The sequence below is a fragment of the Pseudophryne corroboree genome, chromosome 8 (assembly GCF_028390025.1).
Source record: "Pseudophryne corroboree isolate aPseCor3 chromosome 8, aPseCor3.hap2, whole genome shotgun sequence".
Classification (NCBI taxonomy): Eukaryota; Metazoa; Chordata; class Amphibia; order Anura; family Myobatrachidae; genus Pseudophryne; species Pseudophryne corroboree.
Genome location: NC_086451.1, coordinates 403,470,640 through 403,495,300, shown reverse-complemented (window position 1 = coordinate 403,495,300; position 24,661 = coordinate 403,470,640). Strand labels below are relative to the sequence as shown.

Genomic DNA, 24,661 nt, shown 5'->3' with positions numbered 1-24,661 from the left:
CAAAGGCGCTTCCTTTCTGCACAGAGACGAGGGAAGAGGGAAAAAGCTGCACCAGTCAGCCAGTTCCCAGAATCAAAATTCTTCCCCCGCTTCCTCTGATTCCACCGCATGACGCGGTGGACTCAGTGGGCTCGCTCACAGGTGGATCCCTGGATCCTTCAAGTAGTATCTCAGGGGTACAAGCTGGAATTCGAGGCGTCTTCCCCCCGCCATTTCCACAAATCTGCTGTGCTAGAGGCAATTCACAAGCTGTATTCCCAGCAGGTGATAGTCAAGGTGCCCCTACTTCAACAAGGACGGGGTTACTATTCCACACTGTTTGTGGTACCGAAACCGGACGGTTCGGTGAGACCCATTTTAAATTTGGGCCATTTACAATGCCCTAAGTCTGGCAAGGCCTCTGCTTCAAAACCAGCCGGTACTGATCCAATCAGACAACATCACAGCAGTCGCCCATGTAAACCGACAGGGCGGCACAAGAAGCAGGATGGCGATGGCAGAAGCCACAAGGATTCTCCGATGGGCGGAAAATCACGTCTTAGCACTGTCAGCAGTGTTCATTCCGGGAGTGGTCAACTGGGAAACAGACTTCCTCAGCAGACACGACCTACACCCGGGAGAGTGGGGACTTCATCCAGAAGTCTTCCAACTGTTGGTAAACCGTTGGGAAAGGCCACAGGTGGACATGATGGCGTCCCGCCTAAACAAAAAACTAGATATTGCGCCAGGTCAAGGGACCCTCAGGCAATAGCTGTGGACGCTCTAGTGACACCGTGGGTGTACCAGTCGGTTTATGTATTCCCTCCTCTGCCTCTCATACCAAAGGTACTGAGAATAATTAGAAAACGAGGAGTAAGAACGATACTCGTGGTTCCGGATGGGCCAAGAAGAGCTTGGTACCCAGAACTTCAAGAAATGATATCAGAGGACCCATGGCCTCTACCGCTCAGACAGGATCTGCTACAGCAGGGGCCCTGTCTGTTCCAAGACTTACCGCGGCTGCGTTTGACGGCATGGCGGTTGAATTCCGGATCATAAAGGAAAAGGGCATTCCGGAGGAAGTCATTCCTACGCTGATAAAAGCCAGGAAAGAAGTAACCGCAAACCATTATCACCGTATTTGGCGAAAATATGTTGCGTGGTGTGAGGCCAGGAAGGCCCCAACAGAGGAATTTCAGCTGGGTCGTTTTCTGCACTTCCTACAGTCAAGAGTGACTATGGGCCTAAACTTGGGTTCCATTAAGGTCCAGATTTCGGTTCTGTCGATTTTCTTCCAGAAAGAACTGGCTTCACTGCCTGGAGTTCAGACATTTGTAAAGGGAGTGCTACATATATTTAGCCCCCTTTTGTGCCTCCTGTGGCACCTTGGGATCTCAACGTGGTGTTGTGTTTCCTAAAATCACATTGGTTTGAGCCACTTAAAACTGTGGATTTGAAATATCTCACGTGGAAAGTGTTCATGTTATTGGCCTTGGCTTCGGCCAGGCGTGTGTCAGAATTGGTGGCTTTGTCATGTAAAAGCCCTTATCTGATTTTCCATATGGATAGGGCAGAATTGAGGACTCGTCCCCAGTTTCTCCCTAAGGTGGTATCAGCTTTTCACTTGAACCAACCTATTGTAGTGCCTGCGGCTACTAGGGACTTGGAAGATTCCAAGTTACTGGACGTAGTCAGGGCCTTAAAAATTTATATTTCCAGGACGGCTGGAGTCAGGAAAACTGACTCGCTTTTTATCCTGTAGGCACCCAACAAAATAGGTACTCCTGCTTCTAAGCAGACTATTGCTCGCTGAATTTGTAGCACAATTCAGCTGGAGCATTCTGCGGCTGGATTGCCGCATCCTAAATCAGTAAAAGCCCATTCCACGAGGAAAGTGGGCTCATCTTGGGCGGCTGGCCGAGGGGTTTCGGCTTTACAACTTTGCCGAGCTGCAACTTGGTCAGGGGCAAACACGTTTGCAAAATTCTACAATTTTGATACCCTGGCTGAGGAGGACCTTGAGTTCTCTCATTCGGTGCTGCAGAGTCATCCGCACTCTCCCGCCCATTTGGTAGCTTTGGTATAATCCCCATGGTCCTTACGGAGTTCTCAGCATCGACTAGGACGTCAGAGAAAATAAGATTTTACTCACCGGTAAATCTATTTCTCGTAGTCCGTAGTGGATGCTGGGCGCCCATCCCAAGTGCGGATTGTCTGCAATACTTGTATGTAGTTATTGCCTAACTAAGGGTTATTGTTGAGCCATCTGTTGAGAGGCTCAGTTATATTTCATACTGTTAACTGGGTATAGTATCACGAGTTATACGGTGTGATTGGTGTGGCTGGTATGAGTCTTACCCGGGATTCAAAATCCTTCCTTATTGTGTCAGCTCTTCCGGGCACAGTATCCTAACTGAGGTCTGGAGGAGGGTCATAGTGGGAGGAGCCAGTGCACACCAGATAGTACCTAATCTTTCTTTTAGAGTGCCCAGTCTCCTGTGGAGCCCGTCTATTCCCCATGGTCCTTACGGAGTTCCCAGCATCCACTACGGACTACGAGAAATAGATTTACCGGTGAGTAAAATCTTATTTTTCTAAACACACATTGTACCATTTTTGTAAATAAAGCTTTGTTAGTTAATTCATATTTGCTCCCAGAATTTATTGTAAAATTTAATTGATTCTTTTATATATATTTTTTAATCATGGGGTACATTTGAAATAATAAGTGCTCTTAAAACTTGATTTATCAGCAAAATGTTGAGTACATCATCAGCGAGGAATGGCAAACATCTCATAAGCATGAGGTATAGCAGCATTGGTCTTGGGTTCCGGTGTTATTATTATATCCGCCGTGTTCACTGTGGGCTTCAATGTAAACATCTGCAGTATAGTGGTGACAAAGAGGAAGAGCTCCATCCGAGCCAGACCCTCCCCTGCACACACACGTTTCCCTGGGGGGTAAAAATACAAGAAAAAAATAATAGTTAAATACTGTTTACCATGGCAAACTGAAGCTACTTAAATAAATATCTACATTTACATTATGTATAGGAAAGATATTTCTTTTTAATAAATATTAACTTTGGCATGGGAAGCTCCATCAGTAGCTCATGAAACCTGATACTCCTGTGTCTCTGCCTGCACTGTATACTATCCTGCTCACATTCTGGTTGCTGGTTACTGCTGCACAAGAGGGAGAGCTAGTGATGTTAGTGTGTGCCGGCTAGGGGGTGGGGCAGTATACCCTGTGCACCCCCCCTTCCCCCTTAGTATGGCTATGGCTGTATATGTCTTTATGTGTACTCACAATAACTCTCAGTCATTAACTGTAGATCTAGAACTACAGATGTGTTCACTTTTTAAGGGCCAGATGCATCATTGCTTGGAAGTGATAAAATGGAGAGTAAAAAAGTACCATCCAATCAGCTCCTAACTGCAATTTTGTACTTTTTGGCTGACATTTTAATGAATATCAGTGAAAAAGAAATACAGAGAATACATGTAAATAGGTATACAGGTATACAGCAACTGTACACACTGCATGGAAACAAAACAATACAATAACAATGCATAAATAACTTGTCGTAAATGATTATCCAAGTACAGTGCCAAACAATGAAAATCAGAATTAGTACATTACTAACAAAGTACAAGAAAAAGAGTGAATAAGCCAAAAAACAAATGGAAAACACTCAGCAGATATTGATACACAAAAAAGAAATAGGGAGGGAAACAGAGAATAGGATGCTGTCCGGTCCTAACAGCCTAGAATGTATGATTCACAATTATATAGTAGCTAACGATGTTTCAGCCCCAAAGTGTACTGTCCAGGGAGTCCAAGTTTTGATAAAATTACTTGGGGTGTCATGTATTATTGCCGCGATTCGTTCCAGCCTGTAGGTATGCCAAATAGCATTTATAGTGGCAGTTAGTGTAGGAGGTGATATCGATTTCTAGTTAGCCGCAACTTGGCACTTAGCTGTATTCAGAATGTGTTTGATTAACTTCTGTTGCTGACAAGAAACCTGAGGGACAGGTCGGGAAAGTAGAGTATAAGAAGGCGAGTTTGGAATACAGACACCAAGAATATCTAAGATAATTTATGAATTTTAATCCAGTAACTAACGTTGAATTTGTGGGCAAGACCACCAAATATGCAGCAGAGTTCCACGTTGACCGCATAGCCTCCAACACCTATCCAAGCAGGAAGGGGTGTAATGAGTAGAGCCGCCAACTGCCATTTTTCAAACACAGCCTGTGACATGGCAGTTAGGACCTGATTGGCTGGTACTTTTTCTTTCTCCATTTTATCACTCTCCAAGCGATAATGCATGTAGCCCATAGTGTTCTGCTATATGTATGCATCGCAGCATGCAACTCATGGCATAGCAGGAGCACGTGTACGCATGCACCCGGTGTTCATGCACTTTAAAACCCATGGGAGACCCGTGTGAGCAACTGATCACTGCCTGCTGTGGCATAGTGCTACCACATTGCTTACACATCACTGCAGGAAAAGCAACAAGAAAGTAAGTGGACACATCTGTATGCAGTTTGAACAGATTCAGGAAGATTTATCTTTCAGCACTGTCTCCTACTGTGTGTTTATTCATCCAATAGACAAACTCCATTATTAAATAAACAATAACACTCATATTATCGATAAAAAAAGAAAGGAATACTAAATATTGGATTTGATATATTGGACAATTGATGATCGGAACATCTTGATTTAGCGCGATAGTCTCTGGCTTTGTCTATTGCGCATGAGCTGGTCTCTGGTAATATGGCGCCTGTGCTATGTTCCTGGGAGACTTCTCTACTGCACAAGTACAAATCTCCAGGATAAATGGTCACTGCACCAAGTTCCTAGTGATTTCTGTGTGCAGTGTTGGCCAATGTAGGACTCCGGAGAGGTAAGTATAGTTATATGGGTGGAAGGTGTACAGTGTGGCCCTCCTGGACCCAGGGCCTGTGTGCACTGCACACCCTGCAACCAATATAGATTTGCCAATTCCCTGTGTCCCTTTCACAGAAACCACTGCATTAAAAATGAAAGACATTCTATTTATCAACTCAATGTAATACATTTAATTTATATGTTTTATACATAATGTTATTTAATTGTTTTCTGTTATACATATCTGTAAATAACATGAATGCAGCCATCGTTGAAGATATAACCTGTCACATAGGAGAACTAGATTGCTACCACCCAATGCCCCAAGCCTCATAAATGGTACTCCATTAAGATTTTGGAATTGTTAGATCTACTACTGATTTACAGAGATGAGTAGTTCGGTTTTGTTGAAAACCAAACACACTCAAATTCAGTGACCTGAGAAGAACGGATTCCCATCTTGGATCACTTTTGGGAATTAGAGTGGACCAAGTCTAGAGTCAGGTCTTCTCAACAAAACGGTACTCAAATTTAAAAACTGATTTCTGGAGTTTAAATTGGGAATTCAAACAATATGCTGGCATTTGGGATGCCGGCGGTCACATAACACTGATTATGCCGACATCGGAGGTGGTATTTTCACCCCCCCCCCATACCCTGACCCTAACTTTTGGGGGTAGGTTGCTGGGGCTAATCCTACTGGGGTGTGTCTACGGCTAACCCTCCTAGGGTGTGACTATGGCTAACCATAGGGGGCTGGCAGCTAAGGCTAAACCCCCCCAGTGCCTAACCGTATCCCCCTTAGTGCATAACCTTAACCCTCCACCCAGGCCCTAACCCTAAGGGAGAACCCTGATACTCACCTTCGGCATCCCGTCTTTTGGTGATCCGGTGCCGTTCTCCAGAGTGCGTCAGGATTCCGACATTGATCACATGACTGCTGTCAACCCAACAGGTGGAATGCTGAATGCATCCCTTGGATTACTTGTAAGATCCTAACTAAAAATTTGTATTATTGATGTACGTAATACTATAGGAACAAAACCAGGTCCAAGTTACATAATTTTAGCTATTTCATGCCTATTTATAATTTTTTTTTTAGAAAACCAGATCCAAAACCAGATCCAAAACTGAACCCAAAACACTTGAGGCTTTGAAAAACCAAAACACAATGTTTATTTAGAGCCAAAACCTATTCCAAAACATGGGTGTTTGCACACATTTCTAATGATTTTTTGCAACAAACTCATACTGTATTTATAATGGTGTAATTGTTAGCATTACTGCCTCACAGCACTGAGGTCATGGGTTTGATTCCTACCATGGCCCTAACAGTGCAGAGTTTGTATATTCTCCCCATACTTGTGTGGGTTTCTTCTGGGTTCTCCAGTTTCCTCCCAAATCTAAAAACATACGCGCACGCAGGGGGGGTTTCTGAGTACATGGAAACACACCCTGGCTGCCGATCCATTGGTGTAGCTGACCGAGCGGACTTGCGGAGCGCAGTTAGCTGTACTGTGGCAAAGCTGCTTCTGGCTGAGTGGAGGGTGAGTTCAGCGCACAGCTCCTCTCCGACAAGGTGAGGCTGATTCCCGAATGTTGGTGCGTGCAACGCAGTGGTTGGGCAAGCATCTTTAATAAATGATGCTGCCCGGGTGATCTCTCCGAAATCCGTTTAGCCGCAGGAGGCAGGTGAACAGGGGTGGGGCTGGGCTTGTGCTTTTACTAAATGGTGTGTGCGTATGTATGCTACATGTGTGTTCCCCCATGTGTGTTTATATGTAGTGTGCGAGTGTATGGATGGTGTATGTGTATGCTGTGTATATGCCCTATGTGTGTTTCTAAGTTTGCTGCGTGTGTATGCCCCATGTGTGTGATTTGTAAGTATGCTGCTGCTGTATATGTCATATACATATATATATATATATATATATATATATATATGGGAAAAGGGGGGGATAGGGGTATCAGCGACTGGCAGTGTCTAATATATAAATATAAAAATGAAGAATGTTACCGGATACGGTTTATATATAAAAAGACATAATATTTATTTATACAATTTAAGACATGATATTGGGTAAAAATATGGAGAATAAAAAATATAAAAATATTTTTTTTCCCCTTTAAAAATACAAGGTGCAAATAGAAATGGCTATGTGCAAATTAGCTAGAACCCAGGATAAAAGTTCATAGATCTAAAAACTTCAAATATAAAAACTGATATATATGTTTTTAAGATAAGGGAGTGTTGCTTATCTTTAGAGATGGAGAGTCAGCAGAGGTACACCCAACGCGTTTCGTCCTTCAGACTTCATCAAGGGGTGAAGGACCAGTGTGGAAACACTCTTATTTATAGCAGCAATGATTAGGAGTAATTGGCTGTGACATCACTTCCTGTTGGAAAACCCATTCTTTGTTTTCCCACAAAATTCAATATAAATATATATAGGAGATTTAGCTACTCCTAGCAGGCCCAAATATAGTTCTAAATAGCTAAAACGAGATCTGTATGTAAAGAAAAAAACCATAAACATAATCCATCAATTGCGGACGCTTTTCGCGTCATTTCCGCCCCACTTCCTGTGTCCGTAAGTTCGTACTGCGCATGCGCAGCACACGCGACTTCCGGAAAGTGTCTGTGGATTGTTAATGCCTTGCCCTTCTTCCGGTTTGGTGTACGCGTCCTTCCGCCCTTCTTCCGGATGGGCTGGTGCATCACAGCTTCTATGGAGATCATGGGTTGTGATAGAGGTGCGGCGGCCATCTTTGAATTGATTTTTGGATAGGGTTTTCAATATGGACGGCGGCCATCTTTGAGGAGCCCGTAGAATACGGACATATCCTTGCAGTAAGGAGCACAGACAGCTCGAAATAAATGAAACAAATGTCGATGTTAGTTTATAATTATTGTAAAAAATATATTTATATTACTTAAGAGAGGCTGAAATATTTACATTTAGATTATGTATATTAAGTACACTGTATTGCCTGCTTTTTGTCTATGCAGACAGACTACATTATGGATTATTCAAAAAGTCGTGATAGGAGAATACATATAACAAATAGGTATGCCCAAATGATATTCTGTAACGAGGAAATATTTAACTCAGAGAAGTGAGATAAAAAATGATGACCCTTAATTAATTATGCATAAGTACTAGGTAGGGGTGAGAAATATATAATAATTAATAAGGATTGTGAGTAGCAAATAATTAAGGATGAATAATAAAAGTATGTGAATATAGTGAAAAAGTAGGTATTTATACATATGCTAGTAAGCCCTGCACATGGTTAGCAGAGTAGGATATTCGATAATATATGTGCCAGAGGAGAATTGGCTAATTGTCAATATTCTCTATTTTATTACCGTTACGAGTCTACTGGTCTACCCTTATACAGTACCCAATCTTCTCAAGTAGTTCCCCACTTGGTACTGATTGGGCCCAACACTGCTTAGCTTCCAAGATCGGGCGGGATTGGGCGTGTGCCAGTGCGGTGTGACTGTATTTATTGGCGAAATGACTTACTCACACCGTAACAGGTTTTTATTAGGAATAATTGACATTCTACAGTTATAAGGTGCAAAGTGCTAGAATAAAAACAAATATACAAATATACATATATATGTCAACAAACTGCAGCACTCAGTCTCAAAGTTGTTTAGTAGAATATGTTGAAGAGTTGTAGCATGTTACTTAATACCAACCAAAGACCAAAGTTTCAATGCCTGGGGGCATTTTCCTCAAGGTGGACATTCATAATCTGTACAATTATTATGTAACATGCTATAACTCTTCAACATATTCTACTAATCAACTTTGAGTGCCGCAGTTTTTTGTTTGCTCTGGATTACTTCTGATGGCACCAAACAAGCTGCCGGTTCATAAAAATTATATATATATGTGTGTAAAATATATATGTAAAAAAATAAAAAAATTATATATAAATATATATATATATATATATATACACACACGGAAACCCCCCCACTTGAAAAAATCCTGCATTTGCCCCTGAAAAATATACTGGTAGGTTAATTGGCTCCCAACAAAATTAACCCTAGTCATTGTGTCTGTGTGGCAGTACAGATGGTGTAATAGTTAGCATTACTGCCTCACAGAACTGAGGTCATGGGTTTGATTCCTACCATGGCCCTAACTGTGTGGAGTTTGAATATTAGTAACATAGTATCTGAGGTTGAAAAAAGACAATTGTCCATCGAGTTCAACCTATTTGTGGTGTCCTATGCATGATGATTTGACTAAAATTTCTGACTGATGCTGCTGTCAGCCATTGCATTTTATCTCTATTTATAGTAACTATAATGCATGACTATGCACCATACCCCTGGATATCCTTTTCCAATAGGAATTTATCTAACCCATTCTTAAAGGTGTTGACAGATTCCGCCATTACAACTCTCTCGGGCAGGGAATTCCAAACACGTATTGTCCTTACCGTGAAAAAGCCTTTACGCCGTATTGTGCGGAATCTCCTCTCCTCTAACCTGAGCGAGTGTCCACGAGTCCTCTGTGTTGATCTAACCAAAAACAGGTCCCGCGCAAGCTCTGTGTATTGTCCCCTTATATATTTGTAGATGTTGATCATATCCCCTCTTAGTCTCCGCTTTTCCAATGTAAACATGCCTAGTCTTTCAAGCCTTTCCTTGTATTCCATCGTCTCCATGCCCTTAATTAGTTTGGTCGCCCTCCTCTGTACCTTTTCAAGCTCCAGGATATCCTTTTTGTAGTACGGTGCCCAGAACTGTACACAGTATTCAAGGTGTGGCCTCACTAGTGATTTATATAACGGGAGTATAATACTCTCGTCCCTAGCATCAATACCCCGTTTTTATGCATGCTAATATCTTATTAGCCTTCTTTGCTGCAGTCCTACTTTGGATACTACTTCTTAGCTTGCTATCTATGAGGACACCTAAGTCCTTTTCCAGTACAGAATCCCCTAATTTTACCCCATTTAGTAGGTAGGTGTAATTTTTGTTCTTGTTACCACAGTGCATTACCTTACACTTGTCTGTGTTGAAGCGCATTCTCCATTTGGCTGCCTATGCTTCTAATTTAACTAAGTCGTTCTGAAGAGACTCGGCATCCTCCTCTGTATTTATAGCCTTACACAATTTGGTATCATCTGCAAAAATTGACACCATGCTCTCTAGACCTTCTGTTAGGTCGTTAATGAAAATATTGAACAATAGCGGTCCTAATACTGAGCCTTGTGGCACACCACTTAGCACTTCAGTCCAAGTTGAAAAAGATCCATTAACCACAACGCGCTGCTTCCTATTATCTAACCAGTTTTTGACCCAAGTGCATATTGTGCTTCCTAGCCCTGATTCTTGTAGCTTGTATATAAGTCTCATGTGTGGTACAGTATCGAACGCTTTGGCAAAGTCTAAAAAGATTACATCCACGTCTTTACCCTGATCTAGGTTTGCGCTTACTGTTTCATAAAAGCCAAGTAAGTTGGTTTGACAGGATCTGTCCTTCATAAACCCATGTTGATTCCTTTTAATGACCTTATTGGTTTCAAGGAACTTCTGAATACTTTCTCTTAGAATACCTTCCAATACTTTCCCCACTATAGATGTAAGACTAACTGGTCTATAATTACCTGGTTCAGCTTTACTTCCCTTTTTGAATATAGGCACTACTTCCGCTATACGCCAGTCTTTGGGAACCATACCTGATATAACTGAATCCTCAAAGATCAAAGATAGTGGTTTTGCCAGTTCAGAGTGAAGCTCCATTAGAACCCTTGGATGAATACCATCGGGCCCTGGTGATTTATTAATCTTTAAATGTTTTAATCGGTCACAGACTACTTCCTCGCTTAAATAAGTACCTATCAGTGTGATATTGTCATTATTGAGATTGTGTGTCAGTCCCTGAATTGGGTCCTCTCTAGTGAATACTGTTGAAAAAAACTCATTTAGTGTGTCCGCTATGTCATTTTCATTTTTGCTTAAGACTCCCAACTTGTCTTTCAAAGGGCCTATACTCTCCTTTTTTAATCTCTTGCTATTAATGTATTTAAAGAATTTTTTGGGATTCGCTTTGCTTTCCTTTGCTACTAGTTTTTCAGTTTCTACTTTAGCTGCTCTTATTTCCTTTTTGCAATTTTTGTTACATTCCTTATATTGCTGAAATGACTCTGCATCCCCGTCACATTTGTATTTTTTAAATGCTCGCCTTTTCTTGCCCATAAGTTCCTTAATCTTTTTGTTAAGCCACATCGGTTTATGATTTTTATTCCCTTTTTTGCTACTCAAAGGAATATATTTGAGTGTATTTTTAGCTAGCAGGAATTTTAGTACCTCCCATTTCTCCGTAGTATTTTTTCCTAAAAACAAACCTTCCCATTCAATATCCCTGAAAAATACCCTCATCATTTCAAAGTTGGCTTTGCTAAAGTTTAAAGTCCTAGTTGAGCCAGTATAGGGCTGTTTGTAGAAACTGATATTGAATGTGACCTTATTGTGGTCGCTGTTTCCTATGGGTTCCCCTACTATAATACCCGATACCAAATCCTGATTGTTTGTTAATACCAGGTTTAAGATTGCATTGTACCTAGTTGGTTCCTCAATTAGTTGGACTAGGTAGTTATCATTTAGTGTGTTTAAAAATGTACTGCCCCTAGCAGTATCACATGAATCGTTTTTCCAGTTTATCTCTGGATAGTTAAAATCTCCCATCACTACTATGTCTCCTACTCCTGCTGCTTTTTCAATTTGCTTTAGTAACAATTCATCATCAGATGCGTTGATACCAGGCGGCCTATAGCATACACCCAATACTAACTTTTTTGTTCCTTTTTCCCCGCATGCAATTTCTACCCATAATGTCTCAACAGTGTCTACAGTCCCCTCCTGACGATCGTCCCATATATTAGGTTTTAAAAATGGCTTTACGTACAGACACACCCCTCCACCCTTTTTATTTAGTCTGTCTCTCCTAAACAGTGTATAGCCCTCTAGATTGACTGTCCAATCATGAGATTCATCCCACCAAGTTTCAGTAATGCCTATAATATCATACTGTTTGCTTGCTGCAAGTATTTCTAGTTCACCCTTTTTACCAGTAATGCTTCTGGCGTTTACATACATACAACTAAGATAAGTATTTTCCCTTGCGTTAGGGACATCTTTCACCTTATGTGGCAAGGATGACCTGTAATCGTCATTGGTTAGTGCTTTGGTAAAATCCCTTTTAGTACCCATGTTAGTAACCTTACCGCCTGCTCTTACCCTCCCCCCAACTTCTCCCCCATTTCGTTTACTACTGCCGTCCCTACTATTCTCACTGCATGACCCGTAGTTTCTAGCTAAACCCTCCCCCCAAGCTTCTAGTTCCGCAGTTTTTTGTTTGCTCTGGATTACTTCTGATGGCACCAAACAAGCTGCCGGTTCATAAAAATTATATATATATGTGTGTAAAATATATATGTAAAAAAATAAAAAAATTATATATATATATATATATATATACACACACGGAAACCCCCCCTTGAAAAAATCCTGCATTTGCCCCTGAAAAATATACTGGTAGGTTAATTGGCTCCCAACAAAATTAACCCTAGTCATTGTGTCTGCGTGGCAGTACAGATGGTGTAATAGTTAGCATTACTGCCTCACAGAACTGAGGTCATGGGTTTGATTCCTACCATGGCCCTAACTGTGTGGAGTTTGTATATTCAACCCGTACTTGCGTGTGTTTCCTCTATGTTCTCTGGTTTCCTCACACAATACAAAAATATACTGGTAGGTTAATTGGCTCCCCACAAAATTAACCCTAGTCAATGTGTCTGTGTATACATGTGATAGGGAATCTAGATTGTAAGCTCCACTGGGGCAGGGACTGACGTGAATGGGCAAATATTCTCTGTAAAAGCGCTGCGGAATATGTATGCGCTATATAATAAATAACAATTAAACTGTCACAGGACTTCAAAACCAGTAAAGTCATAACAATCTCAGGTGGTTATTCAGGTTTATTAGCAAACTAGCATTTTTCTTTTCAACAATTACTAAGGAGCTTACCCATTCAGTAGGCTCATCAACTTTCTGTATCACACCCAAGGCTTTCATACGATTTAACTCTTGTTTCAATTTTTCTCTCAGCGCAAATGGCACTTTTCTACAGGGGTGGATCACTGAAGAAACTTGTGTGTCTATATTTATTTTATGCTCTCCAGGCAAACAACCTAGACCTTCAAACAAGTCTCTGTATTCTGTAAACATCGATTAATCCTAGAATCGGTTGCACATTTTTATCCACAATCAGTAGAGATGTTTAAACTGTTGTCCCTTATATTTTAGTATCACTAAGCATGTACCTTTCACAGGAATTTCCTCCCCAGTGTACCCTGTAACTTTCACTTTGGCTGGATGAATTTTAGGTTTTACTCAAAAATTCTTATAGTCTTGAAACGATATTAAATTCACCTGCGCGCCAATATCAAGCTTAAAGGGAATGACAATCTCGTTCACAGTTAAATGGACAATCCATTCTTTCTTATCTGCACTGCAAAGTTCAATGCAATCCACAAAGAATTCCTCTGTTTGTTTAATAGCATGCACTTTGGTTGTTTCACTTTCCATTTTACAGCATTTGGCAAAGTAATTAAGTCTACCACATTTCATGCAGTTTTACCATAAGCAGGGCACATTTTAGGATTGTGAGCATTTCCACATCTACTACACATTTCCTTGTTAGACTATGGCTTAGACAGCTAAATTCTTGAGAATGGAGGTTTGCTTGGCTCTGTTTTCTGCACCACATGTACGTGCTATATATCAGCTTCCTTGTGTAACTTTTTGGCTTGAAATCTAGTTATTTCTGCTGATCTGCACATAGTCACTGCCTTTTCTAGTGTTAGGTCTTGCTCTCTCAGCAGTCTCTCTCTGAGTCCATTATCAGGTATTCCACAGACAATACGATCTCTAATCAGTGAATCCTTTAAATCACCAAACTCACAGGTTTTACTGAGTGATTGCAGCTCTGTAACATACTGATCAAATCAATCTCCAGACTTCTGATCACATGTGAAAAACTTATATCTTTCATATGTCACATTTTTCCTTGGCACAAAGTAATCTTCAAACTTTTGCATTATAGAAGATAGCACCATATTCTGCCCCTCATCAAAATGAAAACTATTATAAATGTCCAGCACATCCTCTCCTATCACATGGAGGAAAATGGATACCTTAGTTTTGTCAGCCTCTGTATCAGCTCCACATGCAGCAAGATATATATTAAACCTTTGCTTAAATCTTTTCCAGTTTTCAGACAAGTTACCAGACATCAGCATGCCGGTTGGAGGAGCCAGCTTATCCATGGTTACTCACTGTTTGAAGAGAGGAGCACACGGCAGGCTTTGCAGACACTGAGTATCACAGCCTTACAGACTGCTGCAGGATTTTTTCACACTCTGAGAGCACTAGCAGTCCAAGTTAAACTTCTTGTGACACCATGTTTTGTTCATATGTTTGTAAATCAAGTCATAAGGACACAGAGACATGTGAGTTCACTGCTGTGCTGTTTTATTCCATCACCAACTCCAGACACACTGCACACCGGACCACCCACTTCCCAGCATCCCCCTGGTCTAAGGGACCATCACTGAAGATTCAGGCTTACACATATTATTAAGGAAGTGTCTACAAATATTAAGCATTCTAATACACTAACATCACACCGATCACAAGGAGATTGCCAGGAAGAAGGCGTTTCTGGGTATCAACTGACCGTTTTCTGGGAGTGTTTGGAAAAATGCAGGCGTGTCCGAGCGTTTGCAGGGCGGGTGTCTGACGTCAATTCCGGTACCGGACAGGCTGAAGTGATCGCAGAGGCTAAGTAAGTTCAGACCTACTCAGAAACTGCACAAACTGTTTTTGTACTTCTCGGCTGCACAAGCGTTCGCACACTCTCATAGCTAAAATACAATCCCCTGTGGGCGGCGACTATGCGTTCGCACGGCTGCTAAAAACATCTAGCAAGCGATCAACTCGGAATAACCCCCATGGTTTTGCCCAACTGCTAAAAAATTTGCTGCTGCGATCAACTCTGAATTACCCCCTAAGTCCCATAGTTTATAACATGTCTGTACCTGTGGAAAATGGCATAAACGCTTCACTCTTCTTAAAGCCACCATTCTCATCAAGAAAGTGTCCAGGATCAAACTTATCTGGGTTCTTGAACTGTTTGGGATCTTTCAGGACAGAGGTCAGGACTGGAATCACCCAAGTTCCCTGAAATGACATTTGGTATACTTTTTTTTTAACGTAGAGCATGTATACAGTGAAGGGAAACTGTGGGCATGACATGGGTTAGGAGCTGTGAGGGTTTGGCAGGAGGAAGCATGTGAAGAGGACAGACTCAGGAAAATAATAAACCTGAGTGGTCATTTTTTTTAAATAATAGATAAATAACTAATTAATAAATATATTTTATATCTCTTTTATATCTGACAATAATACCTTTAGAATATGATATCCCCTGAAGGTTGTGTCCTTGCTGACTGCATGCATCAGTCCTGCAGGAATAATATCAGCAAATCTCTGGAACTCATGTATAACAGCGTCTGTGTACGGCATCTTACTCCTGTCCTCCACTGATGGGCAGCGAGCTCTGCCTATTACATTGTCTATTTCCTTGTGGATCTTCTCTGAAATGAGATACAAATTACATTCACAGTAAGAAACGAGACTTATTTTGCTCGGTATAGAAACAATTAGAAACAAAAATTCTAGTGTGAAAAAAGAAGGGAGTACCACCTTTTGTTTGTCTAACTGTAACTCGTCTCTGAAGGGAATAATGTCCTATTATTGGGAGTAGGACATATCTTGTGTTGATAAATGTGATGACATTACTGCTTTTAGAATTCAGTGTGCTTTGTAACTACAGTATAGTTTCTACTATATGGAGTTATTTATTAACGTGTAGTTATACAGTATGTACAGTGCATATTTCTAGGAGATTTCTTGTGAAAACTACAGTACAGAATGTTGGGGGATATTTACTTTGTTATTATGTTGCGTGATGCAGATACTGTATATTGTGTCCATGCGTCAGAGTGCATATGTTCAGATGGCAGATTTGTCTTTTTCTCTATGCAAGGCGAGAGCACTGTTTCTACAATGGTTCCCCTATGGTTCCCCAGTGTTGTTGTACACCAGAAAGCATGTAGTCATGATGAACAAAGGGGGTGGGTATTCATATATAAACTCACGTGCCAGCCACTACCATTCCTAACACATACCACACCAACCCTGCATTAAATTGGATATTCAATAATTGACATATTATTCTGTATTTAGTCAGATCAGTGAAAATCAATGTACACTGGCCTTGTCTTTTATGCTGTCAAAATTCAGGGGTGCAGTGAAAATAAATGTACACTGGCCTTGTCTTGTATGCTGTAAAATTACATGGGTGTTGTGAAAATACAGGTGTGCTGGCACTGTCCATGGTTGCGATGTCTAGGCCTGATCTTCACAACACTGTATGGGAAGAGGAGGCTGCTACCACCATTTGCATGCCCCCTGCAAGTGCTGGGAGGAGCACCGCCAGTCCAGTTGCTGATATTGAGATTGAGGATGTCACTGTAGAAGTACACCAGGATGAGGAGGATATGGGTGTAGCTGGTGCTGTGGAGGAAGTTGACATTCATCAAAAGTCATTGTCAAGAACAGAAACTTTGGGTAATAGCATAAGCAGTACACTGACAGCTAAATTATGTGGTCTGTTTGAATAGTATTTCTCTGTGATAATGAAGACATAAACACTGAGGATGAGGATGACATCTTGTCACTGTAGAGCCAGTGTTAGGGTCTCCTGCCCTGTGCTGCCACGTCATCATGGCAACCGGGAGGCAACTGCTAGCGGAGTAACCTGAGCGCAGCTGATACTCCGGTTCGGGTCTTTTGCTGTGCAGTGGTTACAGGCTCTGTGCACGGCAGGGGATCCGGTGCTGGTTTTTGTGCTCACAGTCTGTGAGGTCTGAGTGGGGCGTGGACAGCACCTGCTATATAAACCCTCTTCTCAGGTTAGGCAGATGCTGCTGAATCTTTGTTGGTTAGTCAGTTCCTGAAAATTAGCTAGTACTGTGTAACTTTGTATTTGCTTGTTGCTTACTGCAAATAGGCCTTGGGACTTGGTACTACACTCTGCCAATCCAGACCTAGCAGTAAGACTGGAGTCAGTCGTTTAACTTGCTGGGGTTCTTTTGCTACTCTGTGAACCTAGCAAGTTTGCGGCTGTATTCTCAGAATTGCCTGCCAAAATCCTTTCTCACTGTGCAAGGTGTCCAGGTGTCAGTTTAGTGGCAGTAAGCTGAACCGGTGCACTGCAAGTGAGGACTAGGATTGTGGAGACTCTCCTTGTGTCTATTATTCCATCTCTGACCAAGGAGTTTACTGCCACACCCGTTGGTAATCCTTTAGGGTTTTGCTGTTGCCCTTAGCAACAGCATTTCGGGTTCTCTACGTATTAAATCACAACATCTCGCTTCTTTCCATCTGAGCATTCCTAATACTAGGGAGACACCCAGTTTCTTAGCCTTTGGGCTTCTCTGTTCACTTTGTGTTTATTTTGTTACCCTATCACCTTCTGAGTATGTAATGTCATATTCCCCAGTCTGTCTGTGAGTTCATTTGTTTTGCATCCCTCTCCGTTCAGACACCAGTACATTCCTGCTGGCACTGGTGTGCATAACATATTCAGCAGCCCAATACTCCTGTTGAAATTTTGTGGGAATATGGAGCATACCCCTCAAAATACTTTGCAACAGGTGGTCGATCAGGTGCAGGTCCTGACTCGACAATTTAATGATTTGTCCATTAAAATGCACACCTCGCAGGCCGCTGGCGGAGCTTCCGCAGCAGCAGCAGCAACTTCAGGGGTTAAGGAGCCGAAAGTAAATCTCCCGGATCGTTTTTCTGGAGATCGCTCGCAGCTCTTTTGTTTCAAGGAGAGCTGCAAGCTATATTTCCACCTTAGGCCTCAGTCTTCTGGGTCAGAGATTCAGCGGGTGGGCATAGTGATTTCCTTGCTACAAGGAGACCCACAGGTCTGGGCATATGGGTTGCAGCCTGACTGTCCATTGCTTAAAAGTGTTGATGCTTTTTTTTACGGCACTGGGCATGTTGTATGATGACCCTGACAAGACGGCCTCAGCCGAGGCTCAGATTTCGATCCTTAAGCAAGGGCGACGGCCAGTTGAGGTTTATTGTACGGAGTTTCGGAGGTTGGCCCATGATACCCAGTGGAATGTCCCATCCCTCAGACACCAGTACCGGAGAGGTCTTTCTAACCAGATAAAAGACCAACTGGTACAATATCCCTTGCCTTATAGCTTGGATCAGCTCATGCAGTTATCCATCCGGCTTGAAAGGGAGACCGAGGTTTCCTTCTTTCCCAAGGGAGCCTCAGACTCTGAGGAATTTTCCGAGGAGCCTATGCAGATTGGGGCTACCCGCCTCTCCTCGCATGAGAAGACGCGGAGAAGACAGCAGGGTTTGTGTTTGTACTGTGGGAATAAAGGTCATGTGGTAGTTTCATGCCCAGAAAAGCTGGAAAACTTCAGGGCCTGAGGGTGATGGGAAATATCCTGTCAGGCCAGAAGTCAGAATTTCCCAAGAAGACTTTTATCATTCCGGTGACCTTGAAGATCCTCGGTCAAACTGTCAAGACTGAGGCCTTTGTGGACATTGGGGCCGACTGGGTTTTTATGAACAGCCAATTCGCCCTGGAACACTCTGTTCCCTTAGTACCCTTGGCATCAGAAATTGAGATCTGTGGGTTAAACGGGGAACCATTATCCCAGGGTAAAATTACCTCTTGCACTAGCCAGATTTCTTTGTTTATTGGAGCCACACACTCTGAAAAATTGTCCTTTTATGTGACTGTCTGTACTTTTGCCCCATTGGTGTTGGGGTTACCCTGGTTAAGGGCCCACAATCCTCAATTTGACTGGGTCTCTGGGGAGATTCTTACTTGGGGTACTGATTGTTTCAGGAGTTGCTTGAGCCTTCCAGTCAGGCTTTCGCAGCTAAGTTTGCCAGGATTGCCAGGATGTTATGCAGATTTTGCGGACGTGTTCTCCAAAAAATTTGCAGAGGTACTACCTCCCCATCGCCCCTATGACTGTGCCATTAATTTGTTGCTGAATGCTAAGCTTCCCAAGAGCAGGTTGTACTCTCTGTCACGTCCTGAGACTCAGGCTATGGCAGAGTACATTCAGGGGAATTTGGCTAAGGGATTTATCAGACCTTCACAGTCTCCAGTTGGGTCGGGGTTCTTCTTCGTGGGTAAAAAGGACGGTTCATTGCGACCCTGCATCAACTTCAGGGAATTGAACCGTATCACGATTAAAAACTCATACCTACTGCCTCTCATTTCGGTCTTGTTTGACCAGCTTCGTACTGCCACCATTTTTTCTAAAATTGACCTACGCGGTGCGTACAATCTAATCCAAATAAGAGAGGGGGATGAATGGAAGACTGCCTTTAATACCCACTCAGGGCATTATGAATATTTGGTGATGCCTTTTGGGCTCTGTAATGCCCCGGCAGTCTTTCAGGACTTCATGAACGATGTGCTCAGGGAATATTTGGTTAGATTCTTAGTTGTATACTTAGATGACATCCTAATCTTCTCCCATTCCCTGGAGGAACATCGGAAGCATGTACGCTTAGTCCTCCAGAAACTCAGAGACCACCGGCTTGGGGCGAAGCTGGAGAAGTGCGAATTTGAAGTTCAGCAAATCGCATTTCTAGGATATATTATCTCCCCAGAAGGTTTCCAAATGGAGGGTTCCAAGGTACAGGCAGTCCTGGATTGAGTGCAGCCCACTAGTTTGAAGGCGCTTCAGCGTTTTCTGGGCTTTGCAAATTTTTATAGATGATTTATTGCTGGATTTTCGTCTATAGTGGCGCCCTTGGTGGCACTCACTAAGAAAGGGGCAGATGTTGCTCACTGGTCTTGTGAGGCCAAAGCGGCTTTTGCCCGTCTCAAAAGGGCATTTGTCTCGGCCAAGGTGCTGCGACACCCAGATCCAGAGCGTCCTTTTGTGGTGGAGGTGGATGCCTCTGAGATGGGTATTGGGGCAGTGCTCTCTCAGATGGGGGTGCCTGAAAATCGCCTTCATCCCTGTGCTTACTTTTCCCGTAAATTTTCGCCTGCCGAGATGAATTATGACATGGGTAACCGGGAATTGTTGACTATTAAGGATGCACTCGAGGAGTGGAGACACTGTCTTGAGGGGGCTAAGTTTGTGGTCTCAATTCTCACCGACCATAAGAATTTGGCATATTTAGAGTCAGCAAAGCTCTTCAATGCCAGGCAGGCACGATGGGCTTTGTTTTTTGCTCACTTTAATTTTTTGATAACATATCGTCCTGGGTCAAAAAACATCAAGGCTGATGCGCTCTCGCGGAGTTTTGCTCCAATCCAGGAGACCACCGAGGAGCCATTGCCCATTGTGTCCCCATCATGTATTAAAGTGGGCATTACCCAGGACCTCTTGTCATTAGTCCTTAGAGCACAGGAGCAGGCTCCTCCAGACCTTCCGGTAGGTCTTTTGTTTGTGCCTCCTAGGTTAAGACAGCGAGTGTTCCTGGAATTCCATGCCAAGAAGTCGGCAGGTCACCCGGGTATTGCCAGAACTCAGGAGTTGCTATCCAGGTCGGTGTGGTGGCTCTCGGTGGCTAGGGATGTGGATCAGTGGGTTCGGGCATGTGACATCTGTGCCCGAAATAAAACTACTAGAGGGGTTCCTGTTGGCCCATTACATCCACTCTTTATTCCATCTAAGCCATGGACCCACATTTCAATGGATTTTGTGGTGGACTTGCCCAAATCCTCGGGGATGAGTGCCATCTGGGTTGTCGTTGACAGGTTTTCGAAGATGGCGCACTTTGTTCCACTGGTTGGGCTGCCATCGGCCAGACGCCTGTCTGAATTATTCATACTGCATGTTGTGCGCCTCCACGGGTTGCCACTTGATGTGGTCTCTGACCGCGGATCCCAGTTTGTGGCCAAATTCTGGAGGGCATTTTGTTCCGATCTCCAGATTTCTGTCAGCTTGTCGTCAGGCTACCATCCGCAGTCTAATGGGCAGACTGAAAGGGTGAACCAGTCCTTGGAGCAGTTCCTCAGGTGTTATGTCTCCAAGTGTCAGACTGACTGGGTTGCTCATCTGTCCATGGCGGAGTTTGCCTATAACAACGCGGCTCACTCTGCTACAGGGATCTCTCCCTTCCTTTGTGTGTATATGGGCATCATTCTAAGGCCAATTCTTTTGACCCCCTGGACTCCACGCCTGGTGGTTCCTCTGTGGTTTCGGTCCTTAGGGGTATTTGGAGGAAAGTGAAGAAAGCCCTTGTGTCTGTGTCATTAGTGACCAAAAGGGTTTTTGATAAGCGGAAAAGACCCTGCAGCTTCAAATTAGGAGACTTTGTCTGGTTGTCTACCAAGAATTTTAAGTTGAGACAGCCATCTCATAAGTTAGTCCCCCGGTTCATCAGCCCTTATAAGATCACCAGGGTTATCAATCCGGTGGCATTTCAGTTAGATCTGCCCCATTCTTTGGGTATCAATAAAACATTTAATTGTTCCCTTTTAAAACGGGCGATTAGTAATCCTTCTTCCAGTGGAAGACCTTCCCCTCTTCTGATACGTGGCCAGAGGGAGTTTGTTGTTGAAAGGATTCTTGACTCCAAGATGGTTCAGGGTCGGCTGTCATTTCTGGTGCACTGGAAGGGGTATGGCCCGGAGGAGCGGTCGTGGGTGCGCAGTTGTGATCTTCATGCCCCCAGATTGATACGCTCTTTCTTCTCGCAGTTCCCTAATAAACCTGGTGGTAGGGTTTTTTTGACCCCTCGTCAGAGGGGGGGTACTGTTAGGGTCTCCTGCCCTGTGCTGCCATGTCGTCATGGCAACCGGGAGGCAAGTGCTAGCGGAGTAACCTGAGCGCAGCTGATACTCCGGTTCGGGTCTTTTGCTGTGCAGTGGTTACAGGCTCTGTGCACGGCAGGGGATCCGGTGCTGGTTTTTGTGCTCACAGTCTGTAAGGTCTGAGTGGGGCGTGGACAGCACCTGCTATATAAACCCTCTTCTCAGGTTAGGCAGATGCTGCTGAATCTTTGTTGGTTAGTCAGTTCCTGAAAGTTAGCTAGTACTGTGTAACTTTGTATTTGCTTGTTGCTTACTGCAAATAGGCCTTGGGACTTGGTACTACACTCTGCCAATCCAGACCTAGCAGTAAGACTGGAGTCAGTCGTTTAACTTGCTGGGGTTCTTTTGCTACTCTGTGAACCTAGCAAGTTTGCGGCTGTATTCTCAGAATTGCCTGCCAAAATCCTTTCTTACTGTGCAAGGTGTCCAGGTGTCAGTTTAGTGGCAGTAAGCTGAAGCGGTGCACTGCAAGTGATGACTAGGATTGTGGAGACTCTCCTTGTGTCTATTATTCCATCTCTGACCAAGGAGTTTACTGCCACACCTGTTGGTAACCCTTTAGGGTTTTGCTGTTGCCCTTAGCAACAGCATTTCGGGTTCTCTACGTATTAAATCAAAACATCTCGCGTCTTTCCATCTGAGCATTCCTAATACTAGGGAGACACCCAGTTTCTTAGCCTTTGGGCTTCTCTGTTCACTTTGTGTTTATTTTGTTACCCTATCACCTTCTGTGTATGTAATGTCATATTCCCCAGTCTGTCTGTGAGTTCATTTGTTTTGCATCCCTCTCCGTTCAGACACCAGTACATTCCTGCTGGCACTGGTGTGCATAACAGCCAGTTTGTGCAAGGAGAGATTAATTGCTTCTTTTTTGGTGGGGGACCAAACAAACCATTAATTTAAGCCACAGTTGTGTGGCAAACTCAGTCGCTGAAATGACGGGTTTGTTAAAGTGTGTGTGTCCTGTTTATACAACATAAGGGTGGGTGGGAGGGCCCAAGGACAATTCCATCTTGCACAACTTTTCTTTGCCACATCATTCCAGGGGGACTGCCCTATATGGGGTGCTGCCCCTCTGCCCTATAAGTCCAGGGGTGCTGACCCACTGCTGTTTAAGTCCAGGGGTGCTGTTGCCTTTCTGCTGTGCTGTGTAATTCTCCAGGGGTACTGCCTATGCTTTATAAATCCAGGGGTGCTGCTGTGTAATTCCAGGGGTACTGCTGTACTTGATCCTAGGTTTAAATTAAAACCTAGAGCAGACATGAAACAAATTTCAACATCACAAAAAAATTTGTGTAAACTAGCCGAAAAGGTGGAGATGGAAATTGCTGAATTGTTTTTAAATAAAGTGGGTAGAGGCCACATTTGTTACCAAAGTCAATGTGACTCAGAAGAGACAGAATCATAATCCAGTGCAACTGCTGGAGAGGTAAAAGTGATATATTCTGCCAGAACATTAGAGAGAGGTACTTCTCAATTATTTCATGTTAGGGACTCACTCAAATGAATGACTCCAATTAGTAAACCTTAATTTTGATTTATTATTGATGTTCCACATTTTTGGATTATTTATTTAGAAGATGAGCATTTGTTGTACAGGGATCTTCTTTTCCTAAGGGCTGTGAAGGGTTATCGTAAGACCTCACGGTGTTAGGAGAATAGAGTTTCAGTGGTTTTGCATTGCATCAGCTTTCCATTGCACTGCAGCACTAGATGGGCCAGTAGCTCCTGTGAGGCACAAACAGTTCTTGCTCTTTGTGCTCTTTGTGAGAGGCGTGCATTATAAAGTGAGGCTTGGCTTATTAAGTGAGTTTGAAACAGCAGCAGGTGAGTTAGAATACAGCAACAGGTGAGTTTTAAAATACACCAAGTAACACACAAATTTGCAATACCATTCACATCTGATACAATGTTTGGCCTTGTGCAGTGCAATGGATGTAAAGCATTTGTTTGGAAAGAGGCAGCGTGGAGACTCAGCTGCTGTCCAATCTGTGAGCAATTTTCTCTGCTGAAGGAGGAGATAGCAAAACTGCATGCTGAGATTTGTAGGATGTCTGTGTCTTTGAAGCCTCCACTGCCTCAGAGAGCCACCAGAAGACATTCTGCCTGGACTACTGTGGGCTCTCAAGGGCAGAGATTTCCAGAGAGACACAGACACCTCCCGCAAGCGGTGACACTGCAAAACTCATATGCTACTCTTGCAGGGATGGAAGATACAACTAATAGAGGCACTACAGAACAGGAGGATATGGGGACATCTACCAACTATAGGATCAGGAAATGGAACAGGAAAATTGAATCTCCAAAAAGGACTGCACTTCTCTTGGGAGATTCCATTATTAGAGGAATACATCTGGGAAATGCAAATGAAGTAGAGAAACAAGTAAGGTGCTTACCTGGAGCCACAGCTCCAAGGGATAAAGAGCGCATGCTAAGAATTGTGAAGGCAGCAAGAAAAGATGGGGAGGTGGATGTCATTGTCCACCTAGGGACAAATGACCTGGCAAATGCTGAACTCATGGCTGTAAAAGATGAATTTAGGAAGTTAGGGACTGCTCTGAAGCAGGTGGCAACCACTGTATCTTTTTCAGAAGTATTGCCAGTACACAGAGGGGAAGACAGAACTTATTGCATCAGAAACTTCAATGTTTGGCTAAGGACATGGTGCAATGAGGAGAGATTTGGATTTATAGGCCATAGTCACACCATCTGGCAAGATAGGAGCTTATACAAAAGTGACGGCCTGCACCCATCTTCAAGGGGAACGAGAATACTAACTGAACAGTTTGGATGCTTCATC

General features: G+C 43.1%; 1 protein-coding gene and 1 pseudogene across 2 annotated transcripts in view; both read right to left on the bottom strand.

Moving 5' to 3' along the window:
* Positions 1 to 2,561: 2,561 nt before the first annotated feature.
* Positions 2,562 to 24,661, bottom strand: part of LOC134949310 (cytochrome P450 2A4-like) — a 156,396-nt gene continuing 134,296 nt past the window's right edge. For both annotated transcript variants that reach the window (XM_063937809.1, XM_063937808.1), the window contains 3 exons: positions 15,384 to 15,571; positions 15,014 to 15,155; positions 2,562 to 2,933 (listed from right to left, as the gene is read on the bottom strand). In XM_063937809.1, coding sequence (XP_063793879.1) covers positions 2,752 to 2,933; positions 15,014 to 15,155; positions 15,384 to 15,571 — 512 coding nt within the window. In that variant the 3' untranslated portion in view covers positions 2,562 to 2,751. The remainder of the gene's footprint in view (positions 2,934 to 15,013; positions 15,156 to 15,383; positions 15,572 to 24,661) is intronic.
* On the bottom strand, positions 8,276 to 8,394 carry LOC134950069 (5S ribosomal RNA; annotated as a pseudogene).